The 13,273-nt window shown below is 39.9% G+C and overlaps 1 protein-coding gene across 9 annotated transcripts in view; it reads left to right on the top strand.

Moving 5' to 3' along the window:
* The window catches only part of ATP11C (ATPase phospholipid transporting 11C), a 183,902-nt gene that overhangs the window by 151,039 nt on the left and 19,590 nt on the right, over positions 1 to 13,273 (top strand). For all 9 annotated transcript variants that reach the window (XM_036016256.1, XM_036016255.1, XM_036016252.1 and 6 more), the window contains 2 exons: positions 7,218 to 7,345; positions 11,901 to 12,036. In XM_036016256.1, the coding sequence (XP_035872149.1) occupies positions 7,218 to 7,345; positions 11,901 to 12,036 (264 nt within the window). The remainder of the gene's footprint in view (positions 1 to 7,217; positions 7,346 to 11,900; positions 12,037 to 13,273) is intronic.

The following is a 13,273-nucleotide window of genomic DNA, read 5'->3' as shown; positions in this document are numbered from 1 at the left end:
CAATGTTCTAACCAACTAACTGAGCCATGTGGTCAAGGCTGCCCTTTATTGTTTTCTGAACATTTATTACATAAAGAATATGCTATATATTAACTTGATATTTAAGTGGCGGGATGAGCTGGCACGTTTCTCACTTTAACAACTGAAATGGATTTTGCATTGCTTCTAGTGCAAGTACACCTAAATATAGGAGCTATAATGCTCAATGACTCAGAAATTTTCATAGTTAATCTGTGAGTAGTTCATTGATAGTGCCAAGATGAGCTGCTGGCAACATCACCACAGGTGTTACAGATTGAGCTTCTAAATTTCAAGGTATGCTTAATTCCTCGTGGTAGAAGGGATTTTGTTCTAATTTCGTGGCAGTATTTTTAAGTGAATGTCTTCTTCTCAATGGAAGATGACTGCTCTTTCTCTTGAACTTGCCCCTTAACCATTTGGTATGCTCTCTTTTACATCAGCACCATGTCATCAGCCACATGGTGCCAGTTAAGCAGAATGCTTTACGAATTAATCATCTAGCTGTAGGACGTGCGGTCAGCCTTCTTTATTCAAAACTGATACTATTAGCTACAAAGAGTTTTATGAATTCTGATAAGTCTGCTTTTTGTGCACATTCAGGTTACTATTGATCAAAATGTTTCTAATTCCTCGCTTAGAGGGATGTAAGCATGAGCAAGATAGTCCAAATATTGTAGGGAAATGCTAAAGGAAAATAGGCTTAATCTGGTTAAAACATTGTGTTTATTTTGAAAGGGGTCTGTTCCTTTCTTATCCTTTTAAAAGATATTTGCCAAGCACAAATTGTATGAAGAGAGGAAGGACTTATTCCTAATAAAGCCAGCTGAGATCCTCACCCGGGGATGTTACCTTAGGTTACCTTAACTGCTTAGGTTTCCATAGGATAGTCGATGTTTGGCTTCCTCAGTTGCTCAACTGGTATATTCATTCATTTAACAAATATTTCTTGTGTGCCTGCTGTGTGCCAGGCTAAGTGCTGGGGATATAACAATGATCAAAAACCTTACCTGCATGGAGCTTGCAATATAGCGCTAGGGGAAAGACAGACCACAATCAGATAAATATATCATTGGCTGCCAGTAAATGCTCTTCTGAAGGGGTAAAGAAAGTATAATAAACTGATAGAGTATGACCAGGGAAGAGGGTCACTATTTTAAGAAGCTGATTTGGAAAGTTCTCTCTGAGGAGGAGACCTTTGGGCAGAGATGTTAAGGAGATGAGGGAGCTGTGAGATATCTTAGGGCCTAAGACTTAGGGGAAAAATTTGTCAGGTAAAGGAAGGTCTCTGAGGTGGTGACCTGATACATAATATCATTAGTTCTGATTTTGGCCTGGTGCTTCTGCTGAACGTAGCAACCTTTGTTGCAAATATCTTTGGGATTCTTACAGGCAGTCAGCCAGCCCTTTTCATCTTAGGTCCACATCAGGTCTTCTCTTCAACCCCGGACTTGGAGAGGGAGCTATGGAAAATGTGGAAATGTGACCAGGATTCTGATTCTTTAAGCAAAAAAGCAGCCCTTAATTTAGCGAAGCTAGAATAGTACTGATCTTTTTTCTTCATGAAAAGGAAAATTTGTAACAGGTTTAACAAACAGCATTGTCAACTAAACCTGTTGTTTGTTTTGAAAACATTCTATCTTCTCTAATTATGCATCTAAGAATTACAATTCTCTTTCATGTAACCTCAAAGTACCATAATGGAACAAAAGTAGATTGATGCTTCTTTTGTTTGAATGAAATTCAAGACTAAATTACACACCAATCAGTCTGAGTTATTTTTTCAATTTTCTCATTAGCGAAAATGGATAGTTTCCGATGAAAATACAGTGTTATATGCCAGCAGACTAGTCCTTTCCCTTGAGAATTACAAGGAATGTAACCCTCTTTGGGGAGTATTTTTTAATTCAGTAGAAAATTTTTGCTGAGTTTAAATCTTTGTATGGGAAGTATCTCCATGTTCTATGTAAAGCCATATTTTTTTAACTTCATGGAGAATTTTGTGTGCACACTATCTTGCTTTGTCTCTGCTGGAGGCCAGTGTTATCCCTTCCTCCGGGCTCCCCCAGCTCTTTGTACACTCAAGACTCTACCTTCTCCTCTCTGATCTGTGTGCCTTTGGCAGACAAGGGCATGAACCTTCTCTGTCACCAGTACTTGTCACTTCGTAAGCACTCGGTAAATGTTTTTGAGGTCAACTAAAGAAAGAACTAAGGCTCTATTCGGGTTTTTCTCACCCTTTTTGAGACAACTCCCATTATGATAGTCAATGTATCTTTAGTAACCGTTGTTTGAAAATACATAATTGTGTTAATGTATGTCACATTTAAATGCATTTTAGCCCTGGCTGGTGTGGCTCGGATTGAGCCTGTGAACCAAAGGGTCACCGGTTCGATTCCTAGTCAGGGCACCGCCTAGGTTGCAGGCCAGATTCCCAATTGGGGGCGCATGAGAGGCAACCACACACTGATGTTTCTTTCCCTCTCTTTCTCCCTCCCTTCCCCTCTGTCTAAAAATAAATAAATAAATATAATCTTTAAAATGTATTTTACTAATCAGAGAACATTTATATGTGTGAAAATACAGGTGAATATGGGATATTATTTATTCAGGCAACAGGTAATTGTTCTATGACAACATCTAGCACTGTGTAGAAAAATGTTGAACTCAGTAAGTATTTTCATCAAAATGAGGTTCAGAGAATACCCTGGGTTTTTTTTTTTTTCATACAGAAAAAGTTTAAATCTCAGATCAATCTTTTACACATGTGTTATAACTTCTAGTCTCTACTCATTCATTCGTTCAATATTGAAAGGTTTTTACGCGCCAAGTTCTAAGAGCTCAAGATTGCCAAAGCCCTCTAGCCAGACACCACCAGGAACATACTTGTAGTTGAGCAAATTCAGTTTATTACTCGATGCAATGAGAAAGAATATACACCATGAGGAAGAGTGGGGCCTCTCAGGAAGAGAATGTTAGGAAAGTCTTAATAAGCTTTGGATTGAGTTAAGTAGTTTGGAAAGGGATTTAAGAAACGGGGCCTTCCTGTAGAGGAGGTGCTCTTGGTGAACAGTGGTAATTTTATGACTGAGTATTTCATAAATCTTATCCAGGAGGAATGAAGACCAGAAGGAGGCCAATGGTGTCATTGGGCAAGAAGCAGTAGTCACTCACATTAGCCAGAATGGGGATGTTAGTCATTGTTTATGGTTTGGACAGTATTCATACTCCATGTCAGGTGTGATTGTGGAGTAGTCTTATTTTTGTTTTGGTTCATCAGAGCAACAGAATGTCCTTGTCTGATATTGGCAGTTCTGTGAAATTGTGTGTATTTGGCAGAAGAACACCGCTGACTAGCTGTGAGTGCTCAGCCAGCTCTGTGGTGACAGGGTCTGCTTTGCTTTTTCTCAGGCTACAGCTGTCACAAAATAAATAAAAATTCCTGCCCTCATGGAGCTTAAATGCTAGTGTGAGGAAATAGTAAACATAATAAACTTACAATGTAAGTTAGCAGGTGATTGGTAGTATAGGGGAAAAAAAACAGGATAAAGGGACGTGTGTCTGCAAGAGATGGAGTGGCAAGTTAAATCAAGGATGGTCTCCCTGAGAAGGTGACATTTGACCTGAGATTTAAAGGAAGTGAGGAAGTACTGTGGGGAAGATGTCCCAGGTGGGGCAACAACCAGTTCAAGGAACGTCTTAAGTCAGGGAGGGATGGACCTTACGTGTTAGAGGTGTGGTAAGGAAGCCACTGCTGCTAGAGTAGAATGAACAAGCAGCAGGAAGGTTAGAAACGAGGTCAGACAAATAGGATATGCCAGATCAAGAATGGCTTTATAGTTAAAAAGAAGAAGAAGAAGAAGAATGGCTTTATAGCCACCCCAGAAATGTTTTTTGTTTGTTTGGGATTTTTTTTACATTCAGACCTTGAAAAAAAGTGATGACTTGATTCTTATTTTCTAATAGATCAGCTCAGGGCTTAGAATAGACTATAGGTTCAAAGGGAGAAGCAGGAAAACCATTTAGGAGGCTTGTGGGGTGGTAATAGTGGAGGTGCCCAGAAGTGTTGTGATTCTGAATATATTCAAAGATAGAGGCAATAAACACTTCCTAATTGATTAGATGTGAGGTGGGAAAGGAGTAGTCAAAGGTGAATCCAAGATTTTGGTTCTTAATCATCAGAAAGATTTAGTTGCCCTTTCCTGAGATGGGCAAGACTTCAAGAGGAGCAGATTTGAGGTGAGGACAGGTCAGGTGTCCAGTTCTGGGCATAAGTTTGAAATATACTAGATGCCCAAGGGGAAATTTCAAGTGAGTAATTGCATATACAGGGACAGGCCTGGCTGGAGATAGATATTGGGGAGTTTGCAGTGAACAACTAATATTAAAATCACAGGACTCCTACCCTTTGCAACAGCATGGATGGAACTGGAGAGCATTATGCTAAGTGGAATAAGCCAGGAGGTGAGGGACTAATACCATATGATCTCAGCTTTAACTGGAACATAATCAACAAAAGAAAAAAGCAAACAAAATATAACCAGGGACATTGAAATTAAGAACAATCTGGCAGTAACCAGAGGGGAAGGGGAGGGGACAGTGGGGGGAAGGGTTTTCAGGAACTACTATAAAGGACACATGGACAAAACCAAGGGGGAGGGTGAAAGCAAGGGAGGGAGGTGGGTTTGGCGGGGTAGGGGGGAGTGGTGGGGAGAAAATGCAGACAACTGTAATTGAACAACAATAAAATAATTTTAAAAAACTAAAATGTATTAAAATGAATTAAACTAAAAATCACAGGACTGAACAAGATCACCTAGAGAGTGAATATACATAAAAGTTCCAAACACTGAGTTCTGCAACACTCCAACGAAGGGCTCAGGGAGAATAGGAGACTGAGAAGGAATAGCTAGTGAGGTAGGAAGAAAATCACTCATTTCAAAATATTTTTTGAGCACCTTAGTGATACCAGGCACCAAGGTAAATACTAGGGTCGCAGACATTGTGGGGCCACTCACTGCAGTAGGAAACATAGGAGAAAGCAAATTGAAGGGGAAAGTTAATGTGTTTGGTTTGAGACATTTTGAGATGCAGGTGCCTATGGAACAGCCAACAGACAGTTGGGAAATTTGGACTGCAGCCTAGGGCAATTCAGGACCAGAAAGAGTTGAAAGTCATACCATATATACATATATTTATCTTTGGTTTTGGGAATACATTTATTTAATCTCTAGTAAATGGCCACATTTATTATTATAAATAATCCTGAAAAAGCTGATATTTAAAGCCATATAAAATATTAAACAGCCCTGGCTGGCATAGCTCAGTGGATTGAGCACAGGCCTGTGAACCAAAGGGTCACCAATTCAATTCCCAGTCAGGGCACATACCTGGGTTGTGGGCCAGGTCCCCAGTAGGGGGCACGTGAGAGGCAACCACACATTGATGTTTCTCTCCCTCTCTTTCTCCCTCCCTTCTTCTAAAAATAAATTCTTAAAAATGGCAATAAATATATATCTTTCAATATTTTGTGGGTTTTTTTAATCCTTACCCATGATGGTTTGTTTATTGGGTTGGGGGGAGAACCATCGATGTGTGAGAGAGAACTATTAATCAGTCACCTCACATATGTAACCCAACCAGGGATTGAACCTGCAACCTAGGTGTGTGCCCTGACCAGGAATTGAATCCACAAACTTTTCGTGTAAGGGATGATGCTCCAACCAACTGAGCCATTTGGTCAGGGTATCAACAATTACCTTAAATGCATATGATTAAGTGCTCCAATCAAAAGGCATGGGGTGACTGAATGGATAAGAAAATAAGACCCTGCATATGCTGTCTGTAAGAGACTCACTTCGGATAGAAAGATACACAGACTGAAAGTAAAGAAATGGAAAAAATATTTCATGAAAACGGAAATAGAAAAAAATAGCTGGGGTAGCAACACTTATACCAGACAAAATAGACTAATACCAGACAACACAGACTAGTAAGAGACAAAGAAGGACTGAGCAATTCCACTTCTGGATATATATATTTTTTAATTTTTTAAAATATTTTATTTATTTATTTTTAGAGAGGGAAGGGAGGGAGAAAGAGAGAGAGAGAGAGACATCAATGTGCGGTTGCTGGGGGTTATGGCCTGCAACCCAGGAATGTACCCTGGCTGGGAATCGAACCTGAGACACTTTGGTTCCCAGCCCGCGCTCAATCCACTGAGCTACGCCAGCCAGGGCACTTCTGGATATTTTTTAAAATTGTATTTATTTTTTAGAGAGGAAGGAGGGAGAGGGAGAGAGAAACATCAGTGTGTGAGAGACACATTGATCGATTGCCTCTTGCACACCCCAACCAGGATCCTGGCCCATAACTCATGTGCCCAGAGTGGGAATGGAACCAGCAACCTTTCAGTTCACACACCAACACTCAGTCCACTGAGCCACAGGAGCCAAGGCTCGGTATTTATCCAAAAAAACCCAAAACAGTAAATTGAAAAGACATGTGCAATCATGTTTATTGCAGCATTATTTACAACAGCCAAGGTACAGAAGTAACCCTAATGCCCATCAGTAGATGAGTGGATAAAGAACTGGTCCATACATACAGTGGGATATGACTCAGCCATAATAAAGAATGAAATCTTGCCATCTATAGTAACGTGGATGAACGTAAAGGGTATTATGGTGAGTGAAATAAGTCAGTCAGAGAAAGACAAATACCATGTGATTTCACTTATGTGGAATCTAAAAAACAAAATAAACAAGCAAAACAAATAGAATGATAGATACAGAGAAAGTTTTGACAGTTTTCAGATTGGGGGGCGCTGGGTGAAAAAGAGGAAGGGAAGGAAAAGTACAAATTAGTACAGAATAGTCATGGAGATGCAAAGTACAGCATAGGGAATATAATCAATAATATTGTAATATGTGTGGTGTCAGATGGATACTAAATGGGGTGATCATTTTATAAATTACATAAATGTTTAATCATTGGGTTGTATACCAGAGATTAATAGAATATTGTCAACTATAATTTAAAAGTAATATAGTTTCAAAATAATTTTTTAACTTCCTTTGTTATTATAAAAAGTGAAAATAACTGTCGTTTTAGGTTGTGATTTTTTTGTCCAAGCACATAAATGTCATCTTGAAGATGATTGTTACAGTATATTTCTTTGTCCTTTCTTGTCATTTCAGCCACTGTATGATGCTGCTTACCTTACAATGTACAATATCTGCTTCACATCCTTGCCCATCCTGGCTTATAGTCTATTGGAACAACACATCAACATTGACACTCTGACCTCAGATCCCCGATTGTATATGTAAGTGGAACATTACAGTTAAAACCCCCTCAGACTTACAGAGTTGTGGGTTTCATGTCATATGAAGGTGGGAAAGACACACACTCCTCACCTGGTTTCATCACATGGTTTTGTGCCATTGAACAGGAAAACGATCTACTCCTATTTCCTAGGTATAGGTCCTTTCCTTAAATGTGTATGAACCATTTAGTTCAAAATTATTAGTTCCTAAAACTTGAACCTACATTGTCATAGAGTTCTGGAGTCTTACAGGAAGATAATGTTTTAACTACCAAAAAAAAAAAAGCCTCACACAAAGATCTTTGTTAGTTTACAATATTTATTCCTACCTAGAATGGATTGAACTGATGATGCCATGTTAGGCTTTCTCTTGTAAACTGCCCCTTGAAATGTAGCCTCTCTCCCTTTGTTATCCCCATTCTAAAACTTTTTGTTGGAGAGAATAATTCATCAAGCCATTATATTCATTGTGTGTCCATTGGAGATGCACACACTTCTGTATGGATGGGTGGACTTGGTACTAGCGAGCCCCACTTGCTTAACCTATACTTTAATTGGATTTGTATAACTAAAGCCTGAAGCTAAGGATGAAGGTGTTAATTTACAGCAGATAATAAGCGTCGCTAAACAGTGGACAGCAAATACAGAAGAGAGACTTGGTGGTTGACATGTATGAAGTGAAGGTGTACAAATTAAGGGATTTAACCAGTATAACTCATAAAATTCGCATTTAGTAATTGATACACTTAACTAGATTCATAAAATATATCATCATCATTTTTAAAGGAAATGTTCAAACATGCACAGAAGTAGCAAAAATACTATTAATAAAGTGAGTGTCCCTGTCCTCACCACTCAGCTTCACCAATTATCAACTCAGAGCCAATTTTTTTTCATTAATAACCCTGTCTTCTCTATCACAGACTTATTTTGAGGTAAATATCAAACATTGTATAAAATAGTTATTTCAGTGTGTATGCCTTCAACATAAGGACTTAAAAAATGACAGTGCTTATCATATCTTAAAGTTTTACAAGTCCATAATGTCAAACATTCAGTCAGTGTTCAAATTTCTCCAACTGGCTCATTTCTTTGAATAGCACGCTTGTTTGAATCAGGATATAAGGTGCATATTCTGCAGTTGGTTAACATGCTTCTTGAAGTTAACCTGGCAATTTCTGTTGATGAAACTGGATCATTTGTCTTGTAGAGCTTCCCCTGATCTAGAGTTTGTTGATTGCATTGATGGCATTGTTCAATATGTTCTTTCTTTCCCTCTATTTGTTGCAAAGGGATAGTTAGATCTAGAGGGGAATCCTAAAAACCTTGGTAGAAATCTTGCAGATCATCAGCTCCCATTTTTTAAAAGATTTTATTTATTTTTTAGAGAGAAAGGAAGGGAAGGAGAAAGAAAGGGGAAAGAAACATCGACATGTGAGAGAAACATCAATCAGTTGCCTCTCCCATGCTCCCACTGGGGACCTGGCCCGCAACCCAGGCATGCACCCTGACCGGGAATTGAACCACTGACCCTTTGATTTGTAGGCTGGTGCCCAGTCCACTGTGCTGCACCAGCCAGGGCTCCCATACTCTTATTTTTAAAATGAGGAACCAGGACACAGAAATGACTTTCCTAAGGACACAGGTATAACTGGAGGCCAAACCAAACTCAGAATTCAGTCTTCCTGGTGACCAGCCTTGTGCTCTTACCAGCAGGCTGGTGCTTTTCCAGCACTGAGCCAACAGTGTGATCTGTCTTCTGTCAACAACTAAAGTGGGGGCCAACAGTGCTATTGCCCTGCTTGAGTGGGGTTGGGCGGCAGTAAGCAGAATCCCTCCCATTCAGTCCCAGCAAGAGCTCAAGCTAATTGCCTGAGTGCCAGTCCTGGCTGTGCCACTCACTAAGCTATGTGACCTTGCACAGGTTACTTGACTGACATGTGCCTCTATTTCATCTTTGGTAAAATCTGGATAATGGGAGCACCTAATTCACAATGGTTTTATGAGGATTGTATGAGTGACTATGCATAAAAGAACTTAAAAAACAGTGCCTGGCCCTGGATGGTGTGTCTCACTGGATTGAGTGCTGGTCGCTGGTTCGATTCCCGGTCAGGGCACATCCCTGGGTTATAAGCCAGGTCCCAGTTGGGGGCATGTGAGAGGCAACCAATGAATGTATCTCTTGCACACTGATGTTTCTCTTCTCTTTCTCCCTTACTCCCTCCCTTTCTAAAAAGTAAATAAATAAATAAATAAAGATTTGCAAAAGTCTCTTTAAAAAAAACAGAGCCTAGCACATAGTAAATTTTCAATAGATGGTAGCTATTTGATCTTACTCTAACACCCTCCTCCACTTCAGGGCTGTATCAAGCACTTTTGTACATTAAGAATGTTGAAAAGCTAAAGAAAACTGTTGAGTATAAATTATTTTAAGGGGTTTCAGGAAGTTTTACTTACTGAACAGCAAGTATAGGTCATGAACTATTAAACAGTTTTGCAATGAGGGTGTACTTGCCACATCTGATGCAGAAATGAAAGCCATGACATACCTGTCGCCCAGCCCAAAATTCAGTTTGCCATCTTGCCTACTCTGATAAGACACTGCCGTTGGCCTGTCACTGTGGACCACTCCAGGACACCAAGTATTCTTTTGTGAATATGAAATCCTCGTCTTCATATGTGCCTCTCTCTGCACATATCTGTGGAGCAGATATTAGATTTCACCATCAGGGACTCACTGACTTAGACATTTCCCATACATTTTGACATGAAACAAGGAAAACATAATTAGATAGGTCCATATTTTTAAGAGAAATATTAAAAGTAAACTAGTTCTTTTACAGACAGAAGAGGCATAGTTTGTTTCTTATACAGCTTTAAAAGGCAAAAGAAAGCCCAGTCCACCAGCTACCCCCACCCTATGGAGGTGCTCAGGCCTGTGCTGCTGGTCAGCTGCTCCCCAGAGGTATAGTCTCTCTCACGTTCTCCTGCATGGCTGTCATATTGTTTCCGGCAGCTTGGCCATTTACCTGGGTGCAGCTGGAAGGCCTCACATATAACCCAACACACTATGATGCTCCTGTCTGTCTTCCCACAGTATGTAGTGTAACTCCCAGGGAAGGTCTGGAAACACAAGAACCACTTTTGCCTCAGCCCAAGACAGTGACTCTGAAAAGCCTCATTGGCTGGCAGTTGCTGGGCAGTTCCTGCAAGGATCTTCAGGAAGGTGCCTCCCCTGTGGCTCCCATGTGCCTTGGGAATCTGACTTAGTGGCTGTGGGGAGAGCTTGTTTCTGCGAAGCAGCTACACCTTTCCTCCTGCAGTTTTTCTAAGGCAAACAGCAGTGCATTGCTTTATGCATCCCCGGAATTTCAGATACCTTCATGTACCTAGAAATGTTACTACGTAAAAGTTGTGTACTTACCACCTTTTCAGGAAAGCCCACAGTACTCTGTACCAGCTGAATGAGGATCAGTTGCACTTACGTTACAAGGTTGTTTCTTACTCCATACAGCCCAGTGACATTCTTGGTAGTATTGAGGACTGATGTGCTGCTTTTGAGGTATTAGATACCTTTCGATAAATGTTAAGAGTAATTTGAAATAGACTCCAATAAAAATCTATGCATAAATCCATCTTCTATCTGTAGCTCTGCTCCATTGGAATTAGTAGCCTCATTTAATATTCTGACTTGTACTGTCAAGATTGTGTTATTTTTTGACAGATTTCAAACTTTTGATCTATCCGCCTTCCATTCATCAAAGCATGACTGTACAGCTTCAAACATGTGATTTGACTCAATTGAAAGATATAAAGGGCATTCCAAGACCAAACAAGGTTAAATTCCCAGGAAGAAATCATGATTAAAAGAAATATTTTAACAACTGTAGTTGGAAAGTGAAAGTAGTTGGAAAGCTTATTTGAAAACATGATCTGGAGTCAAGTAAATCTAGGACTGTCCCTCCCTGAATGAGTGAACTCTGGTGTGCTGCCACACTGGTGATTCCCAAATGATAGAATCACCTGGGGATCTTTAAAAATATCCTGGTGCCCGGGTTAGCCTCATGCCAATTAAATCAGAATGATTTTGGGAGCCATGCATCAGTGTGTTCAGAGATCCCCAGGTGATTCCAATATGCATCAAAGTTTGGGAAGCATTATGATACACCTTTTTGAGGCTCCTTATTATTTATAGATAGGGTTGATAAAACTACCTATGTCGTGTGATTTTATATCGATAAAATGGACTATGTATATAAAACTCTTAATCCAATTTTCTGACATGATAACTCAATAAATGGGGGCTCATTAGTAGTGATATTATTGTTGTCAGGTAGCCAAAAGCTTAACTTAGAAGTGCTCGGACAGTTTGCTCCAATACCAAATCAGGAGGTGATTACATGTAGCTCACTCTGACCTTTTGGTCCCTCGGGGGTAGCTCCTTTCATTATACTAGGGTCAAACTCCATATGCACTCTTGGCATATCACTGTATCTTTAAATAAACAGACTACAGACATTCATTAACCTGTATTTTTTTTTCCATTTCTCAATAGGAAAATCTCTGGCAATGCCATGCTGCAGTTGGGCCCCTTCTTATATTGGACGTTACTGGCTGCATTTGAAGGGGCAGTGTTCTTCTTTGGGACTTACTTTCTTTTTCAGACTTCATCCCTAGAAGAAAATGCAAAGGTAGATATATGTGATTACTCTTTTGGTATTATAAGCATGGCTTATGGGAAATCTTTTTTTGCATAGGCACTGGATTGATCATACACGTATTTTAGCTATAATCATTTTGCAAATTTTTTAAAGGTACAATACTTAGTTCTCACAACTTCTTTAGAACAATAGAAGTGTTGACATACAAAATCACTTGCTATGTGCATGTCTAACTAGAGAGGTTACGTGCAAACCTTCTGGAAGCGTAATTTAACTTGACTGTAATTTTTATTAGATGAACAGAGTTTTGGGGACTTCAGGCTTTAGACCACTGCACTTTGATGTGAGCAAAGCTTTTCCCATTTTAAAAGCCAAGTCTGGCCCTACTCAGTTCTTATTGATAGTGGCCTTCCAAAGCTTGGAGTTCAAGGAGGGGGTGGGGTAACTGTCATATCTTTAGAATTCCCTTCTCTTCCTCCTTCCCTTCTGCATGGTAGTGTAGTGTTTTCTAGAACGGTTACACTGTTCCTACCAGTGCATTCCCAGCAAGTGACCACATAGGTCAGCACCTGCACCGGGACGATGTTGCCCGGGAGGTGCTGTAGGAGAGAATTGCTAGTGGGGTGAAGTCTTCTCCAGCCACACAGTGGAAAATCGCACCCACCACCCTACGTGCTGCTTTCACTGTGTCTGCTGTTTTGGGGCTTCCTCTTTTAAGGTCATTCCTTTTTTTTATATTCATAATATGAAACAAAGTTAATGTTCAGACAGAATTTACTGAATACAATGACTATGTCTAGAACCTAGATAGTCATATCTATTAGCGAATACAGATCTAGTCCTTTATAGTAAGTACATACAGCACTTGCCAAGAAATGTGCCCTACTTAATATCTGCACATGCCCTTGGGCAAGTCACTTCAGCTTTCCAAGTCAACTTTGCCCACCAGTAAAAGGAAGGAATTGGATTTTATGGTTTCTCAAGTTTTTAAGCTTTATGACTCATTCTGTGACTTTCACTTTTTATTTGATGTTTATTGGCACATGAATTACGTAGAGGCGACTCTCGCTTTTTAAAAAGTTTGCTGCAAAGTAGGTGGATACTCTCCCGCAGTCCTAGTTGCGTGGTTCATTTGCTCAGCAAATTCTTCAGGTGGTGCCTCCACACAGCCTGTGTCCAATTAATTCATCACCCATGTTCAGTTTATGGTGTCCAGACTAGATTTTACTGTATCTATCACTGTCCTGAATGTTCGCTAAATTTATAG

The sequence above is a fragment of the Phyllostomus discolor genome, chromosome X (genome assembly GCF_004126475.2).
Source record: "Phyllostomus discolor isolate MPI-MPIP mPhyDis1 chromosome X, mPhyDis1.pri.v3, whole genome shotgun sequence".
Classification (NCBI taxonomy): Eukaryota; Metazoa; Chordata; class Mammalia; order Chiroptera; family Phyllostomidae; genus Phyllostomus; species Phyllostomus discolor.
This window is presented reverse-complemented; position numbering and strand designations above follow the sequence as displayed.